We start from the raw sequence: 23,669 nt of genomic DNA, 5'->3' as shown, positions 1-23,669 counted from the left end.
AAAATTCTATCCAAACAGACTCTGTATGTGTTACTTCAGACTTAATACCCGTTTTTATGCAACAGTTCAAGCGATCTCGGACATACAATGCCACCCCACCCCCCTTCCCAATACTTCTATCTACTTGGAACAATTTAAAACCCTGAATATGACATTCCGCAGGCATGTCCCGACTTTTTGAATTAAACCACGTCTCGGTTAAGGCAAATACATCAATGTTACCTGCACTAGCAACTAATCTCAACTCGTCCATCTTATTCCTAGCACTACGGCAATTAGCATAATAAACATTGAAAGACTCTCCTTTCTCTTTACCCTTCCTGCTCATTTTTGTTTTTCTACTAAACCTATTACTGTCCTTATCACCCAAAGTCCCTGGCTTTTCAATATCTACCTCGTTCTGCTTATTACTAGTTCCCCTAGAACTCGTAATATTATTACACTGGGACTTCACTGTTTTCCTGCCAAAACCCATACCACTAACTATTCCTAGTTTAAAGTCCTAACTGCTCCCTCCACTGCAGTTGCCAGTGCTACCACCCCAGACCTAGATAAGTGAACCCCATCCCTGGCATACATGTCATTTCCGCCATAGAAGAGGTCCCAGTTGTCAGTGAATGTTACCGCATTTTCCTTACAGTATTTGTCCAGCCAGCAATTGACACCAATTGCCCTGGACAACCATTCATTTCCAACTCCTCTCCTTGGCAAAATACCACATATGACAGGGTTCCCACCCTTACTCCTAATTATTTCTATTGCTGACCTATACCTGCTAATCAGGTCTTCACTCCTACGTCTGCCAACATCGTTGCCTCCAGCACTGAGACAGATAATAGGATTGCTCCCATTACCTCTCATGATGTCATCCAGACGGCTAACAATATCCTCCATCCCAGCCCCAGGAAAGCAAACTCTCTGTCTCCTACTCCTGTCCTTCAACCAGAACGCCCTATCCATATACCTAACTTGGCTATCCCCAACAACAACAATATTCTTACCTTCCTTGGTGTCGTTTGTCGTGATGTTCCCAGTAGTCGACTCACATTCGTCGGGTAGCACTGAGAATGTATTAGATGTTTCCACAACAGTTTCCACGGCAGTCTCTTTCTTCTTCATCGTTTCTACCTTTCCATTCGTCTTCTTGATCGTCAACTTCGTTCCCTGCTGTCCAGCCACTGACCAGTTTCCCTTCTTGACCTGAGGACTCAAAACAGGAGGACTACTACAAATCTTCTTGTTTTCCTCGGTCAGTCGCCGAATCTCCATCTTCGCCATCCTCAGTTCTTCTTTAAGCTGTTGGTAAAGTTGCTCGATGGAGGGCATCTTGCTTCAATTCGTAGAGAGCGCGCAAACAGGTCTTCATAGAGCTAAGTACACGTCACCACTCCGCAAAAGCCAACTCAATCAGGAACTACTGCGCAGCACGTCCGCATGGCCCAATAGCGATGCGAACACTGAGTTTTCAATAATGGTGGAGTGTGCTGCCAGTAGTGGGAATTTATCATTCTGACTGCAGCATTTTGTTGGGTAATTAATGGTCTGAGATGGTTTATTGTTGTTGAGCCCCATGCACAAATTCCATAGGTGACATAGGGGTAAACAAGTGAGTGATATAGGGCCAGGAGGGCTGACTGTGAAACATAGTACCGTATCTTCGATAGTATGCCTACGGTCTTGGAAATTTGTTGTATATGTGTTTGAAATTCGAGTCTATTACCAAGGTGGATTCCTAAGAATTTTCCCTCTGTGAGCTTTGTGATAGGTGATACATTTATCATTATGTTAAGAGGGACATCTGTAGCTCTGTTACCAAACTGAATGAAGTAGGTTTTGTCAATGTTGAGAGTAAGTTTGTTAGCCCTCATCCAGGTAGATATTTTCTGTAATTCGGTATTCACAGTATTGGCTAGCATGACTGGGCTCGGGTGAGAAAAGACGTATGTAGTGTCAGCTACAAATAGTGTGGGTTTGAGCAGTTGCAATGCATTTGGTAGGTCATTTATGTAAATGAGAAAGAGAAGAGGGCCAAGGACACTTCCCTGTGGGACACCAACTGTAATTGGCTGTGCGGAAGAGTTTGCTCCATTTGTGTACACATATTGGCTTCTGTTGCTGAAGTATGACTTTAGGTAGTTGAGGGAGTGCCCTCTTATACCATAGTGTGACAATTTTATGTGGAGCAAGTCATGGTCAGCTGTATCAAAAGCTTTACGTAAATCAGTGAAGATCCCCAGTGGGACTTCTTTTTTCTTTAGTGCAGTGTATATTTGTTCTAGCATGTGTATAATAGCACCATTTGTATTTTTATTAGGCCTGAACCCAAACTGACAGGGGTTGAGTATGTTGTGGGAGATGAGGTAGGAATAGATTCCCTTATGAATAAATTTTTCGAAGGTTTTAGAGAGAGGGTGTAAGTTGGATATTGGCCTATAGTTATTCAAGCCTGTTTGGTCTCCTCCTTTATGGATTGGGGTGACCCTCGCTATTTTGAGAACTGTAGGGAAGGTAGAGGATTCAATGGATTTGTTAAAGAGTGTTGCAGTGATTGGTGACAGCACTTGTGACACTTTTTTGTATATAAATGTTGGTAAGGTATTTAAATCTCCTGTCTTGTTTTTTAGTGTGTTGATAATAAGGGAGACTTCTGTTGGGTTAGTCGGAGCTAAGAACAGTGTGTTCGGGTAGTTGCCAGTGAGGTAGTCATTGGGTGAAGTATTTGAGCTTGGGATTTTATTGGCAAGGTTTTTTCCTATGGTGGAGAAGAAATCATTGAGTCTGTCTGCTGTTTCATTTGGTGGGAGTTGGGTTTCATCTGGTTTTGTTAGTTCAATTGTGCTATTTCGTGATATCATTTTTGTTCCTAGAATTTCTGATGGGGGTTTTCCAGGTCTTTTTTATATCACCTTTTAAGTTGGATAATCTGTTCTCATAATACAATTTTTTAGCCCTTCTTATCAGCTGGTTAGGATTGACGAGTAATGTTTTGTTTGGTCTCTGGTTATGTGACCCATTCTGTACTGTTTTTCGTAAAGGTGCTTTGTATTTATGGATTTGAGAATGCTGGGTGTTAGCCAGGGACTATTCAGTCTCTTAGCTGTCATCTGTTTAGTTTTTTTGGGGCAGTGCTTGTTATAAAGGTATTGGGTCTTTTTTAGAAAATTATTAATACTTTCATCAATATCTGTATAGATTTCTAGCTCAGTGTGCCAGTCAATGTTTGTCACTGCTTCTGTGAAGTTATTAATGACTGTCTCATTGTGAAGTCTGAAAGTGACTTTAGTAGTGTCTTGGTAATTTGCCTAGATTAGTTATGATGAAGGTAGGGTAGTGGTCTGTGGTATTATCTGTGATTATGCCTGATTTTAAAGGGGATATGGTGTTGGTTCAGATGTGGTCTAGTAGGGAAACACTAGTCTCTGTAACTCTTGTAGGTTTTGTTACTGTTGGTAGCAACATGCAGTTACTCATAGTGCTTGTGAATTCAGTAACATGTGGGTCTTGGTCTTGCAGGAGATTTATATTGAAGTCACCTGAGAGTAGTAAGTGATCTTTATTCATGCGTGCATCAGTTATCAAACTTCCTAGGTTTTCACTAAAACGGCTAATGTTTGACTGTGGTACTCTGTAGATGTTTATCACTGTGATATGTTTTTGTAGGTATTTGGATTTGAATTTAGCTATTATATATTCCCCATGTTCATCCCTTGTGCAAGTATTAGTGATACATTCTAGTTAGTCTAGTTGCCACCCCCTTGTTGATCTGGTCTACAGTTGTGTATGGCTGTGTAACCAGGAATGACATAGACATCTGTAGTATCAGGCTTTAGCCAGGTTTTGGTGAGAATAATGATGGATATACTGGCATGCAGGGAATTGAGTAATGCTATGAGGTCATCGTAATGTTTGCTTAAAGATCTGATATTGTAGTTAAAGACAGTTGTTGTTGGCTCTGAGAAGTGCCTTTGATTGTTCTGCTGTGTAGTAATTACAATTACTGTTTGATTAATTTAAGTCATTCAATAAGAGGTTGGTATCAGGATCAATGCTTGTTATAAGATTTATAGTGAATTTATAGTTAGAATTAAGTATAAGATAAAGTAAATATTCTATAGCTTAAAAATAGCACCTGAATTATTTTAACAAATGTAAAAATATGAGCTAAGGTAGTTCTTTAAAGCTAAAATAAAGGAGACAATATTAAAGGGACTAATATAAGTTGTGATGAATAAATAAAGTGGTAATCAAATAAATGAGCTTGGGAATATAATGGCAAAATAGTGAACTTTTTACACTTTAGCACCTGAGAATGGCACCTTGATTATTTTAACAATTGTGAATACAGTAAGGCCCCGCTTTACGGCGTTTCGCCTTATGGCATTCCGCTAATACGGCAATGTCAAAATATGACCAAAATTTGCTATACGGCAAGCGGTTTTTCAAATACGGCGCACCCCACCCAGTTTATTTATATTTTCCGTGACCACATCTATTATGTCAGGAAACTTTCTAAAATTTCAAGTGTTTTAAAGTTACTGCATATTTTATATGTACTCTGATAATTATACTTGTGTACCTGTACCTAAATATACTTACACACTGTGCCGGTGTGCAGGTACTTATTAAAATTGCTAAGTCTCTCTCTACTCGTGACGCCAATTCTACGTAATAATCACTCTTGGGCACACTAAATGTCTTATTTTACATCAATATAGGCATTTTCACTAATCCATCTATGATATTTTCCTCAAAATTATATATGAAACCCATTACATAGCATATAAACATGATACACTCACAGAATAAAAATTGATGTAAATATAAGATTTGTTTACAAAGCGGTAGTGTAGGTAGTGTTGGAAGAATTATGTTTTCTGTAGTCAAACACTGGGGGGTAACTGCAGAAAAATATTTTGTATGCCTTTATATATAGCAATTCACGACCCTTGTGGGTTTAGTGCTTTTTATTATTATAATAATATTATTATTATTATTATTAGTATTATTATTAATATTAAAAATAATAATAATAATATTATTATTATTATTATTATTATTATTATTATTATTATCTTTATTCACTGTAAAAATGGTGTGTTGTTGTTTGTTTATTCTGTACTAACTTGTACACAATGTAAGAGTATTTGTTTTGTGAGGTAATTAGTATTATAATAAAAAAATATTGAGGTAAATGTTGTACAAACTCTTACAAACGGACGTGAATGAACTAAAAGTAGACACATATTAATACGCACTTATTTTGCCTGTTCAGTTTGTGTTCTTACACTGTCTGAACTCTGTATCTCGTTCTCTCTCTCATTTACTCTTTCGTTAACTAGTTGGCTCTCATTGACGATGGCATCTAAGCTTAGCTGTGATAAAAAGAGGAGTCGTAAGCCTCTTGCTTTAAGTGCCAATTTAGAGGATGATGGTGTGCCATTCTGATTTTATTCAATAAACACCCTGCCACTCACCTCTCACATATTAATATTAATATTTTAAGGTAAGTAATAAGTGTACTCTGTGTGTATCTTACCTTTTATTATGTTTTTAATGCCTATTTCTATTGCTAACTTAATATAAGTTAGTGTAAACTTGTCTGGCATTAATTGCATATTTCATATGTGCTCTGATAATAATACTTTTGGGCCTGTGTGGTAGCCGGCCGAAGGGACAACATTACGTTTTCTCTGCTCAGCCATCAGAGAAAACGTGTATGAATCTGCGTTTGGCCCAGCCACTCCCACACTCCGCTTTTGTTTACAATTTTCGGCATGAATTATTCATTACTTCTCCCTTCGTTTATGATGGCATCTAAAGGTAGTTGTTAGAAATTATTAAATTCAGTGAACAAGGTATGTCAATGTTAATAATATGGCTCTGGGCCACAGTGTAGGTAGCCGGTAGGTGTAGCCAAGGCGGTCTACACCTACCGGCTACCTACACTGACTTCCTACAAATAAATTCTGCTCACCTCTCTTCCTATATTAAGACTACACATTAAGACTACATTAAGACACACATGAGTGTACTGTATGTGTATTTTACCTCTCTGGGATGTTTTAAATATCGTATATTAAGTATGAGACAGGGAGCCAGGGCTACCTACACCTGGGCTACCTGCACCTGACATCCTACAAATAAGTACTACTCACCTCTCTCCCTACATTAAGATTACAAATACTTTAAGATAAGTTATGAATTTACTGTGAATGTATTTTACTTTGTGTGTTTTTAATGCCTAGTTCTGTTACTAACTTAATATAATTTAGTGTAAACTTGTTGTCTGGCATTTATATGCATTTATAAATAGAAAAAAAATGGCGTTCTGCCTTCCGGCGATGTCTGCTTTCCGGCGACAGCCTGGAACCTAACCCGCCGTATAAGTGGGGCCCTACTGTATATGAACTAACGTAGTTATATAAAGCTAAAATATTGGAGAAAATATGTAAGGGACTAAATTAAGTAATGGTAAACAAAGTTAAATGGACAGATAGTCACTATGATAAAATATTGATTTGGGAGTAAGATCTGATTTGTAATGTATAATAAGTTGAGCAATTAATTGCACTATAAAAAGTAAAAAAAACATTAGGTAGTTGGTACTAGCTAGCAAAAGATAGTTTTGGGACTCGCACAATAATGTAATTGGAATATACACTAATTGCACACACAATATAAAAGGGACTAAAAAAGTAGTGGTAAACAAAATTGAATGGACAGGTAGCAACCATGAATAACATTAATTTGGAGTAAGATTTGACTTGCAACACAAAATTATGAGCAATTAATAGCAATTAAAAAGAAGTAAAAAGTATTTGAGGTAGCTGGTATTAGCTAGTAAAAGAAAAAAAATAATAATGCACAATAATGTAATAGTAACATACACTATATGCACCACACGTATATGTGTGTTAAGGACACTTGTCTGATCTGTTACAGAAATGTCAGCTTTTCTAAGGAAGGTAGAGAAATCATGTTCATTTGAGATGGTGTATTGTTGTTCTGTTGATGTTTTTCTAACTAGTATTTTCCCATCTCGCGTGAAACACTGATGTATTTTGTTTTCCTGTTTAAGTTTTCTCAACCTGAACAGAAGGTTTTGACGTTTTCTCGTTACACTCGTTGATGAACACTCCATTTTTCATTGTAATTGCTGATTTAATTAAGTCCTTTCTTTTATCATATGAATGAAGTCTGAACATAATACTGTGTTTTCTACCTTGTTTTCTTGGCAAACATGTTTCTTTGATTTCATTGTTTTGCATGATGACTTGTACGTGGTTCTGTATTATCCTGATAGCAGTTTCTTTGCACTGTTCTTGGGTTATGTCACTAGGAATGTTATTGTTTTTATTATCTCACTGGCCGATTCCCACCAAGGCAGGGTGGCCCGAAAAAGAAAAACTTTCACCATCATTCACTCCATCACTGTCTTGCCAGAAGGGTGCTTTACACTACAGTTTTTAAACTGCAACATTAACACCCCTCCTTCAGAGTGCAGGCACTGTACTTCCCATCTCCAGGACTCAAGTCCGGCCTGCCGGTTTCCCTGAACCCCTTCATAAATGTTACTTTGCTCACACTCCAACAGCACGTCAAGTATTAAAAACCATTTGTCTCCATTCACTCCTATCAAACACGCTCATGCATGCCTGCTGGAAGTCCAAGCCCCTCGCACACAAAACCTCCTCTACCCCCTCCCTCCAACCTTTCCTAGGCCGACACCTACCCCGCCTTCCTTCCACTACAGACTGATACACTCTTGAAGTCATTCTGTTTCGCTCCATTCTCTCTACATGTCCGAACCACCTCAACAACCCTTCCTCAGCCCTCTGGACAACAGTTTTGGTAATCCCGCACCTCCTCCTAACTTCCAAACTACGAATTCTCTGCATTATATTCACACCACACATTGCCCTCAGACATGACATCTCCACTGCCTCCAGCCTTCTCCTCGCTGCAACATTCATCACCCACGCTTCACACCCATATAAGAGCGTTGGTAAAACTATACTCTCATACATTCCCCTCTTTGCCTCCAAGGACAAAGTTCTTTGTCTCCACAGACTCCTAAGTGCACCACTCACTCTTTTTCCCTCATCAATTCTATGATTCACCTCATCTTTCATAGACCCATCCGCTGACACGTCCACTCCCAAATATCTGAATACGTTCACCTCCTCCATACTTTCTCCCTCCAATCTGATATCCAATCTTTCATCACCTAATCTTTTTGTTCTCCTCATAACCTTACTCTTTCCTGTATTCACCTTTAATTTTCTTCTTTTGCACAGCCTACCAAATTCATCCACCAATCTCTGCAACTTCTCTTCAGAATCTCCCAAGAGCACAGTGTCATCAGCAAAGAGCAGCTGTGATAACTCCCACTTTGTGTGTGATTCTTTATCTTTTAACTCCACGCCTCTTGCCCAGACCCTCGCATTTACTTCTCTTACAACCCCATCTATAAATATATTAAACAACCACGGTGACATCACACATCCTTGTCTAAGGCCTACTTTTACTGGGAAATGTGTGGACTGTTTATTATAACTGCATCAGACAACTTATCTTGTTCAGTTTTGTTGTCTTGGAAATCAAGGTATTCATTCAGTCGAGTGTGCATGTTCTGATTCCAGTCGAACCATACCCCCGGCCGGGATTGAACCTGCGGTCATAGAGTCTCAAAACTCCAGCCCGTCACGTTAGCCACTAGACCAGCTAGCCACAATAAGATTCATCCAACTAGGTATATTTCTACACCATAGGAAGGTTAGCACAGGGACTTGAGCTAGAGTTCGTCACGGCCACGCTAGCTGGAGATTCGTCTGTAAAAACTTGCATTTGTGGTCACAGTGGTGACTGTGCTAACCTTCCTATGGTGTAGAAATATACCTAGTTGGATGAATCTTATTGTGGCTAGCTGGTCTAGTGGCTAACGCGACGGGCTGGAGTTTTGAGACTCTATGACCGCGGGTTCAATCCCGGCCGGGGGTATGGTTTGTTTGCAATCGTGTTATTACGATTTCTTGAGTTCTGATTCCAGTCCTTGATTGCTTCTTCAACCTTCATATTTAGGGTTGTTATTTGCTTGGTGTGACTGGCTATAGCTGTTTTCAGAGTATTTTCTATGTCAGCACTTCTTGATGTAATCTTCTCTTCAGGGTTTTGGATCTTGTTCTCGAGGTTGGTTATCTTGGATTCTCGTTGCGCAAGTGTTGCTTTAATATCTTTGCCTTGTAACCCATTATTGTAAATACAAAATCTCAATGTACTATTTGCAAAGACATAAATAAATAAATAAATATAATACTGGACCATTATGTAACATCTAGTATAAAACTGTACCATTAGATTACAACTGCTATAACACTGGATCATTGTATTAAACCTAGTATAACACTGGACCATTACATGATACTTGGTATAACACTGGACCATTATATAACACCTAGTATAACAATTGACCATTATATAACACCTAGTATAACACTTGACCATTATATAAAACCTAGTATAACACTGGACCATTATGTTCCACCAGTATAACACTGCACCATTATGTTCCACCAGTATAACACTGCACCATTATGTAACATCTGGTATAACACTGGACCATTATATTATACCTAATATAACAATGGACCATTATATAACACCTAGTATAACACTGCGCTATTATATGACACCTAGTATAACACTGGGCCATTATATAATACTTGGTATAACACCTAGTATAACTCTGGACCATTATATAACACCTAGTATAACTCTGGACCGTTATATAACACCTGGTATAACACTGATCCATTATATAACACCTAGTATAACACTGAATTATTATATAACACCTAGTGTAACACTGGGCCATTATATAACACCTAGTATAACACTGGACCGTTATATAACACCTATTATAACACTGGGTCATTATATAACACCTAGTATAACACAAGACCATTGTATAAAACCTAGTATAACACTGGACCATTATATAACACCTAATATAACATTGGACAATTATATAACACCTAGTATAACACTGGACTACTATATAACACCTAGTATAACTCTGGGCCATTATTTAACTCCTAGTATAACACTGGACCATTATATAACACCTAGTATAACACGGGATCATTATATAACACCTAGTATAACTCTGGACCATTATATAACACCTAGTATAACACTCGACCATTATATAACACCTAGTATAACTCTGGACCATTATATAACACCTAGTATAACACTGGACCATTATATAACACCTAGTATAACACTGAACCATTATATAACACCTAGTATAACACTGGACCATTATATAATACCTAGTATAACACTGGACCATTATATAACACCTAGTATAACTCTGGACCATTATTTAACTCCAAGCATAACATTGGACCATTATATAACATGTAGTATAACATGGGACCATTATATAACACCAAGTATAACATGGGACCATTATATAACACCTAGAAAAAAAACCATTCCACGGGCGGGATTGAACCCGCTGTCAGAGAGTCTTAAAACTCCAGACCGTCGTGTTAGCCACTCTCTGACCACGGGTTCAATCCCGCCCGTGGTATGGTTTGTTTGCAATCGTGTCATTACGATTTCGTGAGTCATGATAACAAATAGTATAACACGGGACCATTATATAACACCTAGTATAACACAGGACCATTATATAACACCTAGTATAGCACTGGATTATTATATAACACCTAGTATAACATGGGACCATTATATGACACCTAGTATAACACAGGACCATTATATAATACCTAGTATAGCACTGGATTATTATATAACACCTAGTATAACACGGGACCATTATATAACACCTAGTATAACACAGGACCATTATATAATACCTAGTATAGCACTGGACTGTTATATAACACCTAGTATAACACTGGACCATTATATAACACCTAGTATAACACTGGACTATTATATAATACCTAGTATAGCACTGGACTATTATATAACACCTAGTATAACACAGGACCATTATATAACACCTAGTGTAGCACTGATTCTTGGGGATCAATGCCATTGGACCATAAATGAATTTTCAAACCATTTTTATTTTTAATATTTCAGGTGAACACAAACTGTTCGTCAGACTCAATCCACTGAAGAAGAACATTTGGGAGAAATTTATTAATAGACAGAATTTTAGAGGATTTGAAGATCAACTTCGAGCCTCCACATCTAAGCCAGGTAGGCTTAGTTATTATTACTATTATTAGTAGTAGTAACATTTCTGCTGCTATTGTTAATATTATTATTATTATTGATATTATTGGAAGAAGTATTACTGTTATTATTATTGCTGCTCTGTATTATTATTATTTATTATTATTATTATCACACTGGCCAATTCCCACCAAGGCAGGGTGGCCCGACAAAGAAAAACTTTCACCATCATTCACTCCATCACTGTTTTGCCAGAAGGGTGCTTTACACTACAGTTTTTAAACTGCAACATTAACACCCCTCCTTCAGAGTGCAGGCACTGTACTTCCCATCTCCAGGACTCAAGTCCGGCCTGCCGGTTTCCCTGAATCCCTTCATAAATGTTACTTTGCTCACACTCCAACAGCACGTCAAGTATTAAAAACTATTTGTCTCCATTCACTCCTATCAAACACACTCACGCATGCCTGCTGGAAGTCCAAGCCCCTCGCACACAAAACCTCCTCTACCCCCTCCCTCCAACCTTTCCTAGGCTGACCCCTACCCCGCCTTCCTTCCACTACAGACTGATACACTCTTGAAGTCATTCTGTTTCGCTCCATTCTCTCTACATGTCCGAACCACCTCAACAACCCTTCCTCAGCCCTCTGGACAACAGTGTTGGTAATCCCGCACCTCCTCCTAACTTCCAAACTACGAATTCTCTGCATTATATTCACACCACACATTGCCCTCAGACATGACATCTCCACTGCCTCCAGCCTTCTCCTCGCTGCAACATTCATCACCCATGCTTCACACCCATATAAGAGCGTTGGTAAAACTATACTCTCATACATTCCCCTCTTTGCCTCCAAGGACAAAGTTCTTTGTCTCCACAGACTCCTAAGTGCACCACTCACCCTTTTCCCCTCATCAGTTCTATGATTCACCTCATCTGTCATAGACCCATCCGCTGACACGTCCACTCCCAAATATCTGAATACATTCACCTCCTCCATACTCTCTCCCTCCAAATGTGATATCCAATCTTTTATCACCTAATTTTTTTGTTATCCTCATAACCTTACTCTTTCCTTTATTCACTTTTAATTTTCTTCTTTTGCAAACCCTACCAAATTCATCCACCAATCTCTGCAACTTCTCTTCAGAATCTCCCAAGAGCACAGTGTCATCAGCAAAGAGCAACTGTGATAACTCCCACTTTATGTGTGATTCTTTATCTTTTAACTCCAAGCCTCTTGCCAAGACCCTCACATTTACTTCTCTTACAACCCTATCTTTTTTTTTTTTTTCAACAAGTCGGTCATCTCCCACCGAGGCAGGGTGACCCGAAAAAGAAAGAAAATCCCCAAAAAGAAAATACTTTCATCATCATTCAACACTTTCACCACACTCATACATTATCACTGCTTTTGCAGAGGTGCTCAGAATACAACAGCTTAGAAGCATATACATATAAAGATACACAACATATCCCTCCAAACTGCCAATATCCCAAACCCCTCCTTTAAAGGGCAGGCATTGTACTTCCCATTTCCAGGACTCAAGTCCGACTATATGAAAATAACCGGTTTCCCTGAATCCCTTCACTAAATATTACCCTGCTCACACTCCAACAGATCGTCAGGTCCCAACTATCATTCGTCTCCATTCACTCCTATCTAACACGCTCATGCACGCTTGCTGGAAGTCCAAGCCCCTCGCCCACAAAACCTCCTTTACCCCCTCTTTCCAACCCTTTCGAGGACGACCCCTACCCCTCTTTCCTTCCCCTATAGATTTATATGCTTTCCATGTCATTCTACTTTGATCTTTTCTCTCTAAATGACCAAACCACCTCAACAACCCCTCTTCTGCCTGCTGACTAATGCTTTTATTAACTCCACACCTTCTCCTAATTTCCACACTCCGAATTTTCTGCATAATATTTACACCACACATTGCCCTTAGACAGGACATCTCCACTGCCTCCAACCGTCTCCTTGCTGCTGCATTTACCACCCAAGCTTCACATCCATATAAGAGTGTTGGTACTACTATACTTTCATACATTCCCTTCTTTGCCTCCATAGATAACGTTTTTTGACTCCACATATACCTCAACGCACCACTCACCTTTTTTCCCTCATCAATTCTATGATTAACCTTATCCTTCGTAAATCCATCCGCCGACACTTTAACTCCCAAGCATCTGGAAACATTCACTTCTTCCATACTCCTCCTCCCTAATTTGATATCCAATTTTTCTTTATCTAAATCATTTGATACCCTCATCACCTTACTCTTTTCTATGTTCACTTTCAACTTTCTACCTTTACACACATTCTCAAACTCATCCACTTACCTTTGCAATTTTTCTTTAGAATCTCCCATAAGCACAGTATCATCAGCAAAAAGTAACTGTGTCAATTCGCATTTTGAATTTGATTCCCCATAATTTAATCCCACCCATCTCCCGAACACCCTAGCATTTACTTCTTTTACAACCCCATCTATAAATATATTAAACAACCATGGTGACATTACACATCCCTGTCTAAGACCTACTTTTACCGGGAAGTATTCTCCCTCTCTTCTACATACCCTAACCTGAGCCTCACTATCCTCATAAAAGCTCTTTACAGCATTTAGTAACTTACCACCTATTCCATATACTTGCAACATCTGCCACATTGCTCCTCTATCCACTCTATCATATGCCTTTTCTAAATCCATAAATGCAATAAAAACTTCCCTACCTTTATCTAAATACTGTTCACATATATGCTTCAATGTAAACACTTGATCTACACATCCCCTACCCACTCTGAAGCCTCCTTGCTCATCCGCAATTCTACATTCTGTCTTACCTCTAATTCTTTCAGTTATAACCCTACCGTATACTTTTCCTGGTGTACTCAGTAAACTTATTCCTCTATAATTTTTACAATCTCTTTTGTCCCCTTTCCCTTTAAATAAAGGGACTATACATGCTCTCCGCCAATCCCTAGGTACCTTCCCCTCTTTCGTACATTTATTAAACAAAAGTACCAACCACTCCAACACTATATCCCCCTCTGCTTTTAACATTTCTGTCATGATCCCATCAGTTCCAGCTGCTTTACCCCCTTTCATTCTACGTAATGCCTCACGTACCTCCACCACACTTACATTCTGCTCTTCTTTACTCCTAAAAGATGGTATACCTCCCTGGCCAGTGCATGAAATTACCGCCTCCCTTTCTTCCTCAACATTTAAAAGTTCCTCAAAATATTCTCGCCATCTACCTAATACCTCCCTCTCCCCATCTACTAACTCCCCTACTCTGTTTTTAACTGACAAATCCATACTTTCCCTAGGCTTTCTTAACTTGTTTAACCCACTCCAAAATTTTTTCGTATTTTCATTAAAATTTCTTGACAGTGCCTCTCCCACTATTTCATCTGCTCTCCTTTTGCACTCTCTCACCACTCTCTTCACTATCTATAAATATGTTCACTATCTTATTTTTTTTTTTTTTATTATCACACTGGCCGATTCCCACCAAGGCAGGGTGGCCCGAAAAAGAAAAACTTTCACCATCATTCACTCCATCACTGTCTTGCCAGAAGGGTGCTTTACACTACAGTTTTTAAACTGCAACATTAACACCCCTCCTTCAGAGTGCAGGCACTGTACTTCCCATCTCCAGGACTCAAGTCCGGCCTGCCGGTTTCCCTGAACCCCTTCATAAATGTTACTTTGCTCACACTCCAACAGCACGTCAAGTATTAAAAACCATTTGTCTCCATTCACTCCTATCAAACACGCTCACGCATGCCTGCTGGAAGTCCAAGCCCCTCGCACACAAAACCTCCTTTACCCCCTCCCTCCAACCCTTCCTAGGCCGACCCCTACCCCGCCTTCCTTCCACTACAGACTGATACACTCTTGAAGTCATTCTGTTTCGCTCCATTCTCTCTACATGTCCGAACCACCTCAACAACCCTTCCTCAGCCCTCTGGACAACAGTTTTGGTAATCCCGCACCTCCTCCTAACTTCCAAACTACGAATTCTATGCATTATATTCACACCACACATTGCCCTCAGACATGACATCTCCACTGCCTCCAGCCTTCTCCTCGCTGCAACATTCATCACCCACGCTTCACACCCATATAAGAGCGTTGGTAAAACTATACTCTCATACATTCCCCTCTTTGCCTCCAAGGACAAAGTTCTCTGTCTCCACAGACTCCTAAGTGCACCACTCACTCTTTTTCCCTCATCAATTCTATGATTCACCTCATCTTTCATAGACCCATCCGCTGACACGTCCACTCCCAAATATCTGAATACGTTCACCTCCTCCATACTCTCTCCCTCCAATCTGATATTCAATCTTTCATCACCTAATCTTTTTGTTATCCTCATAACCTTACTCTTTCCTGTATTCACCTTTAATTTTCTTCTTTTGCACACCCTACCAAATTCATCCACCAATCTCTGCAGCTTCTCTTCAGAATCTCCCAAGAGCACAGTGTCATCAGCAAAGAGCAGCTGTGACAACTCCCACCCTGTGTGTGATTCTTTATCTTTTAACTCCACGCTTCTTGCCAAGACCCTCGCATTTACTTCTCTTACAACCCCATCTATAAATATATTAAACAACCACGGTGACATCACACATCCTTGTCTAAGGCCTACTTTTACTGGGAAAAAATTTCCCTCTTTTCTACATACTCTAACTTGAGCCTCACTATCCTCGTAAAAACTCTTCACTGCTTTCAGTAACCTACCTCCTACACCATACACTTGCAACATCTGCCACATTGCCCCCCTATCCACCCTGTCATACGCCTTTTCCAAATCCATAAATGCCACAAAGACCTCTTTAGCCTTATCTAAATACTGTTCACTTATATGTTTCACTGTAAACACCTGGTCCACACACCCCCTACCTTTCCTAAAGCCTCCTTGTTCATCTGCTATCCTATTCTCCGTCTTACTCTTAATTCTTTCAATTATAACTCTACCATACACTTTACCAGGTACACTCAACAGACTTATCCCCCTATAATTTTTGCACTCTCTTTTATCCCCTTTGCCTTTATACAAAGGAACTATGCATGCTCTCTGCCAATCCCTAGGTACCTTACCCTCTTCCATACATTTATTAAATAATTGCACCAACCACTCCAAAACTATATCCCCACCTGCTTTTAACATTTCTATCTTTATCCCATCAATCCCGGCTGCCTTACCCCCTTTCATTTTACCTACTGCCTCACGAACTTCCCCCACACTCACAACTGGCTCTTCCTCACTCCTACAAGATGTTATTCCTCCTTGCCCTATACACGAAATCACAGCTTCCCTATCTTCATCAACATTTAACAATTCCTCAAAATATTCCTTCCATCTTCCCAATACCTCTAACTCTCCATTTAATAACTCTCCTCTCCTATTTTTAACTGACAAATCCATTTGTTCTCTAGGCTTTCTTAACTTGTTAATCTCACTCCAAAACTTTTTCTTATTTTCAACAAAATTTGTTGATAACATCTCACCCACTCTCTCATTTGCTCTCTTTTTACATTGCTTCACCACTCTCTTAACTTCTCTCTTTTTCTCCATATACTCTTCCCTCCTTGCATCACTTCTACTTTGTAAAAACTTCTCATATGCTAACTTTTTCTCCCTTACTACTCTCTTTACATCATCATTCCACCAATCGCTCCTCTTCCCTCCTGCACCCACTTTCCTGTAACCACAAACTTCTGCTGAACACTCTAACACTCTAACACAGACTTATCCCCCTATAATTTTTGCACTCTCTTTTGTCCCCTTTGCCTTTATACAAAGGAACTATGCATGCTCTTTGCCAATCCCTAGGTACCTTACCCTCTTCCGTACATTTATTAAATAATTGCACCAACCACTCCAAAACTATATCCCCACCTGCTTTTAACATTTCTATCTTTATCCCATCAATCCCAGCTGCCTTACCCCCTTTCATTTTACCTACTGCCTCATGAACTTCCCCCACACTCACAACTGGCTCTTCCTCACTCCTACAAGATGTTATTCCTCCTTGCCCTATACATGAAATCACAGCTTCCCTAACTTCATCAACATTTAACAATTCCTCAGAATATTCCCTCCATCTTCCCAATACCTCTAACTCTCCATTTAATAAATCTCCTCTCCTATTTTTAACTGGCAAATCCATTTGTTCTCTAGGCTTCCTTAACTTGTTAATCTCACTCCAAAACTTTTTCTTATTTTCAACAAAATTTGTTGATAACATCTCACCCACTCTCTCATTTGCTCTCTTTTTACATTGCTTCACCACTCTCTTAACCTCTCTCTTTTTCTCCATATACTCTTCCCTCCTTCCATCACTTCTACTTTGTAAAAACTTCTCATATGCTAACTTTTATTATTAATTATAATTATTATTGTTTTCATTACTTTTACTGTTATTATAATTATTATTGGTTTTAACCCCCTGGTCAGCTCCCACCGAGGCAAGGTAACCCCCCCCCCCCAAAAAAAAAAAATCTTTTTCCATCATTTACACTGTCACTGTCTTTGCAGAGATGTGTAGATACTACAGTTATTGTTATTTGTATTTAATTGTTACTTTTGTTATTATGATTATTATTACTATTATATTAGTGTTAACCCTTTCAGGGTCCGTCCCGTAGATCTACGGCTTTATGTTCAGGGTCCAAACCGTAGATCTACGCCATGAGCTCAGCTCACTCTGATAAACTGTGAGTGGTACATTTGGGCCTAGATATGAGAGAATACATCTATGTGGTATGTGTGCACCACATAAAACAGATCCTGCAGCACACTGTGTATAATGAGAGAAAAAAAATGAAATCATGATTTTTTGATTAAAACAGCAACTTTGCAGTGTTTTTTCGTATGTTTTTTATAGTTGTATTTGCGATTTCTTGGTCTCATTTGATAGAATGGAAGACATATTACAGAAATAGAGATGATTTTGATTGGTTTTAGCACTGGAAATGGCTTGAAACTGAGCTCAAAGTAGCAGAAATGTTAAATTTTTGCCGATATTCAAGAGTAAACAAACGACCTCACACGTCTAATACACATCAGCTGGTGGGTCTAATATACATTCACAAATATGGTGATGATATTTATACAATTATTACAGTATTGCATAACAGTAAATCTTCTATTTTTTGGTGTGAATAAAAATTCATTATGTGAATAAAAAATCAAAATGGAATTTATTTGTAAAGCCTCAAAACATAACTAATGAACAGAGGAAATGTTAGTTTAGTTCCAGGAATGCCTACATTGTTCATTCTGGACCCTATTTTGAAATTGGAATATTTTGAACTTTGTGTTAAATTGGCCAAATTAACAATTTCCGATCACTTTATTTTGTAGTTAAGAGAGAAGTGTAGAGGAGAGAGAGAGATTCTGGGAAATGTTGAGTGAATGCGTGGGGAGTTTTGAATCAAGTGTGAGAGTAATGGTGGTTGGGGATTTCAATGCTAAAGTGGGTAAAAATGTTATGGAGGGAGTAGTAGGTAAATTTGGGGTGCCAGGGGTAAATGTAAATGGGGAGCCTTTAATTGAGCTATGTGTAGAAAGAAATTTGGTAATAAGTAATACATATTTTATGAAAAAGAGGATAAATAAATATACAAGGTATGATGTAGCACGTAATGAAAGTAGTTTGTTAGATTATGTATTGGTGGATAAAAGGTTGATGGGTAGGCTCCAGGATGTACATGTTTATAGAGGGGCAACTGATATATCAGATCATTATTTAGTTGTAGCTACAGTTAGAGTAAGAGGTAGATGGGAAAAGAGGAAGGTGGCAACAACAAGTAAGAGGGAGGTGAAAGTGTATAAACTAAGGGAGGAGGAAGTTAGGGCGAGATATAAGCGACTATTGGCAGAAAGGTGGGCTAGTGCAAAGATGAGTAGTGGGGGGGTTGAAGAGGGTTGGAATAGTTTTAAAAATGCAGTATTAGAATGTGGGGCAGAAGTTTGTGGTTATAGGAGGGTGGGGGCAGGAGGAAAGAGGAGTGATTGGTGGAATGATGAAGTAAAGGGTGTGATAAAAGAGAAAAAGGTAGCTTACGAGAGGTTTTTACAAAGCAGAAGTGTTATAAGAAGAGCAGAGTATATGGAGAGTAAAAGAAAGGTGAAGAGAGTGGTGAGAGAGTGCAAAAGGAGAGCAGATGAAAGAGTGGGAGAGGCACTGTCAAGAAATTTTAATGAAAATAAGAAAAAATTTTGGAGTGAGTTAAACAAGTTAAGAAAGCCTAGGGAAAGTATGGATTTGTCAGTTGAAAACAGAGTAGGGGAGTTAGTAGATGGGGAGAGGGAGGTATTAGGTAGATGGCGAGAATATTTTGAGGAACTTTTAAATGTTGAGGAAGAAAGGGAGACGGTAATTTCATGCACTGGCCAGGGAGGTATACCATCATTTAGGAGTGAAGTAGAGCAGAATGTAAGTGTGGTGGAGGTACGTGAGGCATTACGTAGAATGAAACGGGGTAAAGCAGCTGGAACTGATGGGATCATGACAGAAATGTTAAAAGCAGGGGGGGATATAGTGTTGGAGTGGTTGGTACTTTTGTTTAATAAATGTATGAAAGAGGGGAAGGTACCTAGGGATTGGCAGAGAGCATGTATAGTCCCTTTATATACAGGGAAAGGGGACAAAAGAGATTGTAAAAATTATAGAGGAATAAGTTTACTGAGTATACCAGGAAAAGTATACGGTAGAGTTATAATTGAAAGAATTAGAGGTAAGACAGAATTTAGAATTGCGGATGAGCAAGGAGGCTTCAGAGTGGGTAGGGGATGTGTAGATCAAGTGTTTACATTGAAGCATATATGTGAACAGTATTTAGATAAAGGTAGGGAAGTTTTTATTGCATTTATGGATTTAGAAAAGGCATATGATAGAGTGGATAGAGGAGCAATGTGGCAGATGTTGCAAGTTTATGGAATAGGTGGTAAGTTACTAAATGCTGTAAAGAGCTTTTATGAGGATAGTGAGGCTCAGGTTAGGGTGTGTAGAAGAGAGGGAGAATACTTCCCGGTAAAAGTAGGTCTTAGACAGGGATGTGTAATGTCACCATGGTTGTTTAATATATTTATAGATGGGGTTGTAAAAGAAGTAAATGCTAGGGTGTTCGGGAGAGGGGTGGGATTAAATTATGGGGAATCAAATTCAAAATGGGAATTGACACAGTTACTTTTTGCTGATGATACTGTGCTTATGGGAGATTCTAAAGAAAAATTGCAAAGGTTAGTGGATGAGTTTGAGAATGTGTGTAAAGGTAGAAAGTTGAAAGTGAACATAGAAAAGAGTAAGGTGATGAGGGTATCAAATGATTTAGATAAAGAAAAATTGGATATCAAATTGGGGAGGAGGAGTATGGAAGAAGTGAATGTTTTCAGATACTTGGGAGTTGACGTGTCGGCGGATGGATTTATGAAGGATGAGGTTAATCATAGAATTGATGAGGGAAAAAAGGTGAGTGGTGCGTTGAGGTATATGTGGAGTCAAAAAACGTTATCTATGGAGGCAAAGAAGGGAATGTATGAAAGTATAGTAGTACCAACACTCTTATATGGATGTGAAGCTTGGGTGGTAAATGCAGCAGCGAGGAGACGGTTGGAGGCAGTGGAGATGTCCTGTCTAAGGGCAATGTGTGGTGTAAATATTATGCAGAAAATTCGGAGTGTGGAAATTAGGAGAAGGTGTGGAGTTAATAAAAGCATTAGTCAGAGGGCAGAAGAGGGGTTGTTAAGGTGGTTTGGTCATTTAGAGAGAATGGATCAAAGTAGAATGACATGGAAAGCATATAAATCTATAGGGGAAGGAAAGAGGGGTAGGGGTCGTCCTCGAAAGGGTTGGAAAGAGGGGGTAAAGGAGGTTTTGTGGGCGAGGGGCTTGGACTTCCAGCAAGCGTGCATGAGCGTGTTAGATAGGAGTGAATGGAGACGAATGATACTTGGGACCTGACGATCTGTTGGAGTGTGAGCAGGGTAATATTTAATGAAGGGATTCAGGGAAACCGGTTATTTTCTTATAGTCGGACTTGAGTCCTGGAAATGGGAAGTACAATGCCTGCACTTTAAAGGAGGGGTTTGGGATATTGGCAGTTTGGAGGGATATGTTGTGTATCTTTATACGTATATGCTTCTAAACTGTTGTATTCTGAGCACCTCTGCAAAAGCAGTGATAATGTGTGAGTGTGGTGAAAGTGTTGAATGATGATGAAAGTATTTTCTTTTTGGGGATTTTCTTTCTTTTTTGGGTCTCCCTGCTTCGGTGGGAGACGACCAACTTGTTGAAAAAAAAAAAAAAAAAAAATTAGTGTTATTATTAGTAGTAACATTACTATTTTTTTTAACACACCGGTCATATCCCATCGAGGCCGGGTGACCTGAAAAGAAAAATTAAGTTTTTATTTTTTAAATTTAGTAATTTATACGGAAGGGTTTACTAGCCCTTTCCTCTTACTTTCATTATTATTGTTATTATTATTTAAATATCAACTTTGAGCCTCCACACCTAGGCCAGGTAGGCTCTATTATTGGTATTAATATTTTTTTTAACATCCAGCCATCTCCCACCAAAGCAGGGTGACCCAAAAAAGAAACGCTTTCATCCATTGTGGCAGCAAAAGCAATGTCTTTGCTCCTCTGTTTTACAATCACCAGAGGATACCATCAACCCTGTGATGGCCTAACAAAGACGCATATAACACTAATACAAGTGGACACCCATAATAAGATAAATCAGCTGCAGAAATCACCTAAACCTCCCAAATTCACACAATAATAACCAAGAAAGTTTGTTCTCGCCCACCATTCACCCGAAGTGAATCTTCTCAACATCTGCCCAATTCCCATACTCAGCAAACCAGCTGAACCCACTGTCAATGGCCAAGGGTCAGTACAAAAGAAGAAAATCCAGTGAACAAGCAATGACTCGCAACAACACGGGTGAGGAGAACATTAATGCCTGTACATCATCTCCTCCTCCCAGCAAGAAGGACACAATCCTCACCACCCACTGTTGCCCCACAACACTCACTGCCCACTGTTGCCCCACAACACTCACTGCTCACTGCTGCCCCCACAACACTCACTGCCCACTGTTGCCCCCAGAACACTCACTGCCCACTGTTGCCCCCCCACAACACTCACTGCCCACAGTTGCCCCATGACACTTACTGCCCACTGTTGTCCCACAACACTCACTGCTGCCCCCACAACACTCACTGCCCACTGTTGCCCCCACAGCATTCACTGCCCACTGTTGCCCCCACAACACTCACTGCCCACTGTTGCCCCATGACACCCACTGCCCACTGTTGCCTCACAACACTCACTGCCCACAGTTGCCCCCACAACTCACTGCCCACTGTTGCCCCACAACACTCACTGCCCACTGTTGCCCCCACAACACTCACTGCCCACTGTTGTCCCACAACACTCACTGCTGCCCCCACAACACTCCTGCTGCCCCCACAACACTCACTGCCCACTGTTGTCCCCACAACACTCACTGCCCACTGTTGCCCCCACAACACTCACTGCCCACTGTTGCCCCCACAACACTCACTACCCACTGCTGCCCCACATCACTCACCAAACTTAATAAACATGGCTGCCACCCCAAGCACAGAGGATAACTCCTTCCTTGGATTCAGCAAACAGGAGCTGCAAGAACCGGAGATGGCTACATTCATCAAGATACAGGAACAAACATTCGCTACAACAACTAAAAATTGCCAACTCTCAGTTCATTGATGGAATCACAACTCAAGAAGGCAAAATGCACACAACAGAATTCAAAGTAACAAGCACACTGAAATTGAGGACACCATCAACCTCCTGAGAGATCAAGTCACTAAACTTATTGTCAACCTCATAGAAGAAAGATCATGAGTGGATCTCCAACTCGGCGATGTCATTAACAACTTCCTAGACCATAATTACCAGCAACAGCTCTCTGACACTGTTGTTAACTATAACCAACATCTCTCACGTACAGTCACCCAAGAGACATGCATGGAGGCCCTCTTACAGCTTATCAAGGACCACCACCACCTAAACATATCTAGTGATGAAGTAAAAGATTGCAAGCTGATGGGCAATCAAGCAGGGAAAAAACAGTTCTATTAAAATTCAACACTAGCTTATAAAGAAATAACCTGTTAAAAAATCCACATCTATGAAATCTGAGGGATATGTTAACGAGTGCCTTACCAAAACAAGACGAAACCTACTCTGTGGACTAAGAAAACTACGCAATAACCAAAAAAATCCATCAGTGCTTTGTGAGGGATGGTAAAATTGCAGTTAAGAAAGAACCCACTGGAAAGAGGTACTTTATCCCTATGGAATACAAACTGAAAAAATTCCTAATTGATGCTGGTTTAACTGAATGAGAATAAGGTGCAGCTTATACCCACTG

General features: G+C 39.6%; 1 protein-coding gene across 2 annotated transcripts in view; it reads left to right on the top strand.

The window, feature by feature from the left end:
• Positions 1–11,692, top strand: part of LOC138854699 (uncharacterized) — a 201,473-nt gene extending 189,781 nt beyond the window's left edge. The window contains exon 5 of one of the 2 annotated variants that reach the window (XM_070099439.1): positions 11,119–11,692. In XM_070099439.1, coding sequence (XP_069955540.1) covers positions 11,119–11,267 — 149 coding nt within the window. In that variant the 3' untranslated portion in view covers positions 11,268–11,692. The remainder of the gene's footprint in view (positions 1–11,118) is intronic. The other variant, XM_070099438.1, reaches the window with a different exon arrangement.
• The last annotated feature ends 11,977 nt before the right edge of the window (positions 11,693–23,669 follow it).

Source organism: Cherax quadricarinatus, chromosome 67 (genome assembly GCF_038502225.1).
Source record: "Cherax quadricarinatus isolate ZL_2023a chromosome 67, ASM3850222v1, whole genome shotgun sequence".
In the NCBI taxonomy this organism is placed as follows: domain Eukaryota; kingdom Metazoa; phylum Arthropoda; class Malacostraca; order Decapoda; family Parastacidae; genus Cherax; species Cherax quadricarinatus.
This window is presented reverse-complemented; position numbering and strand designations above follow the sequence as displayed.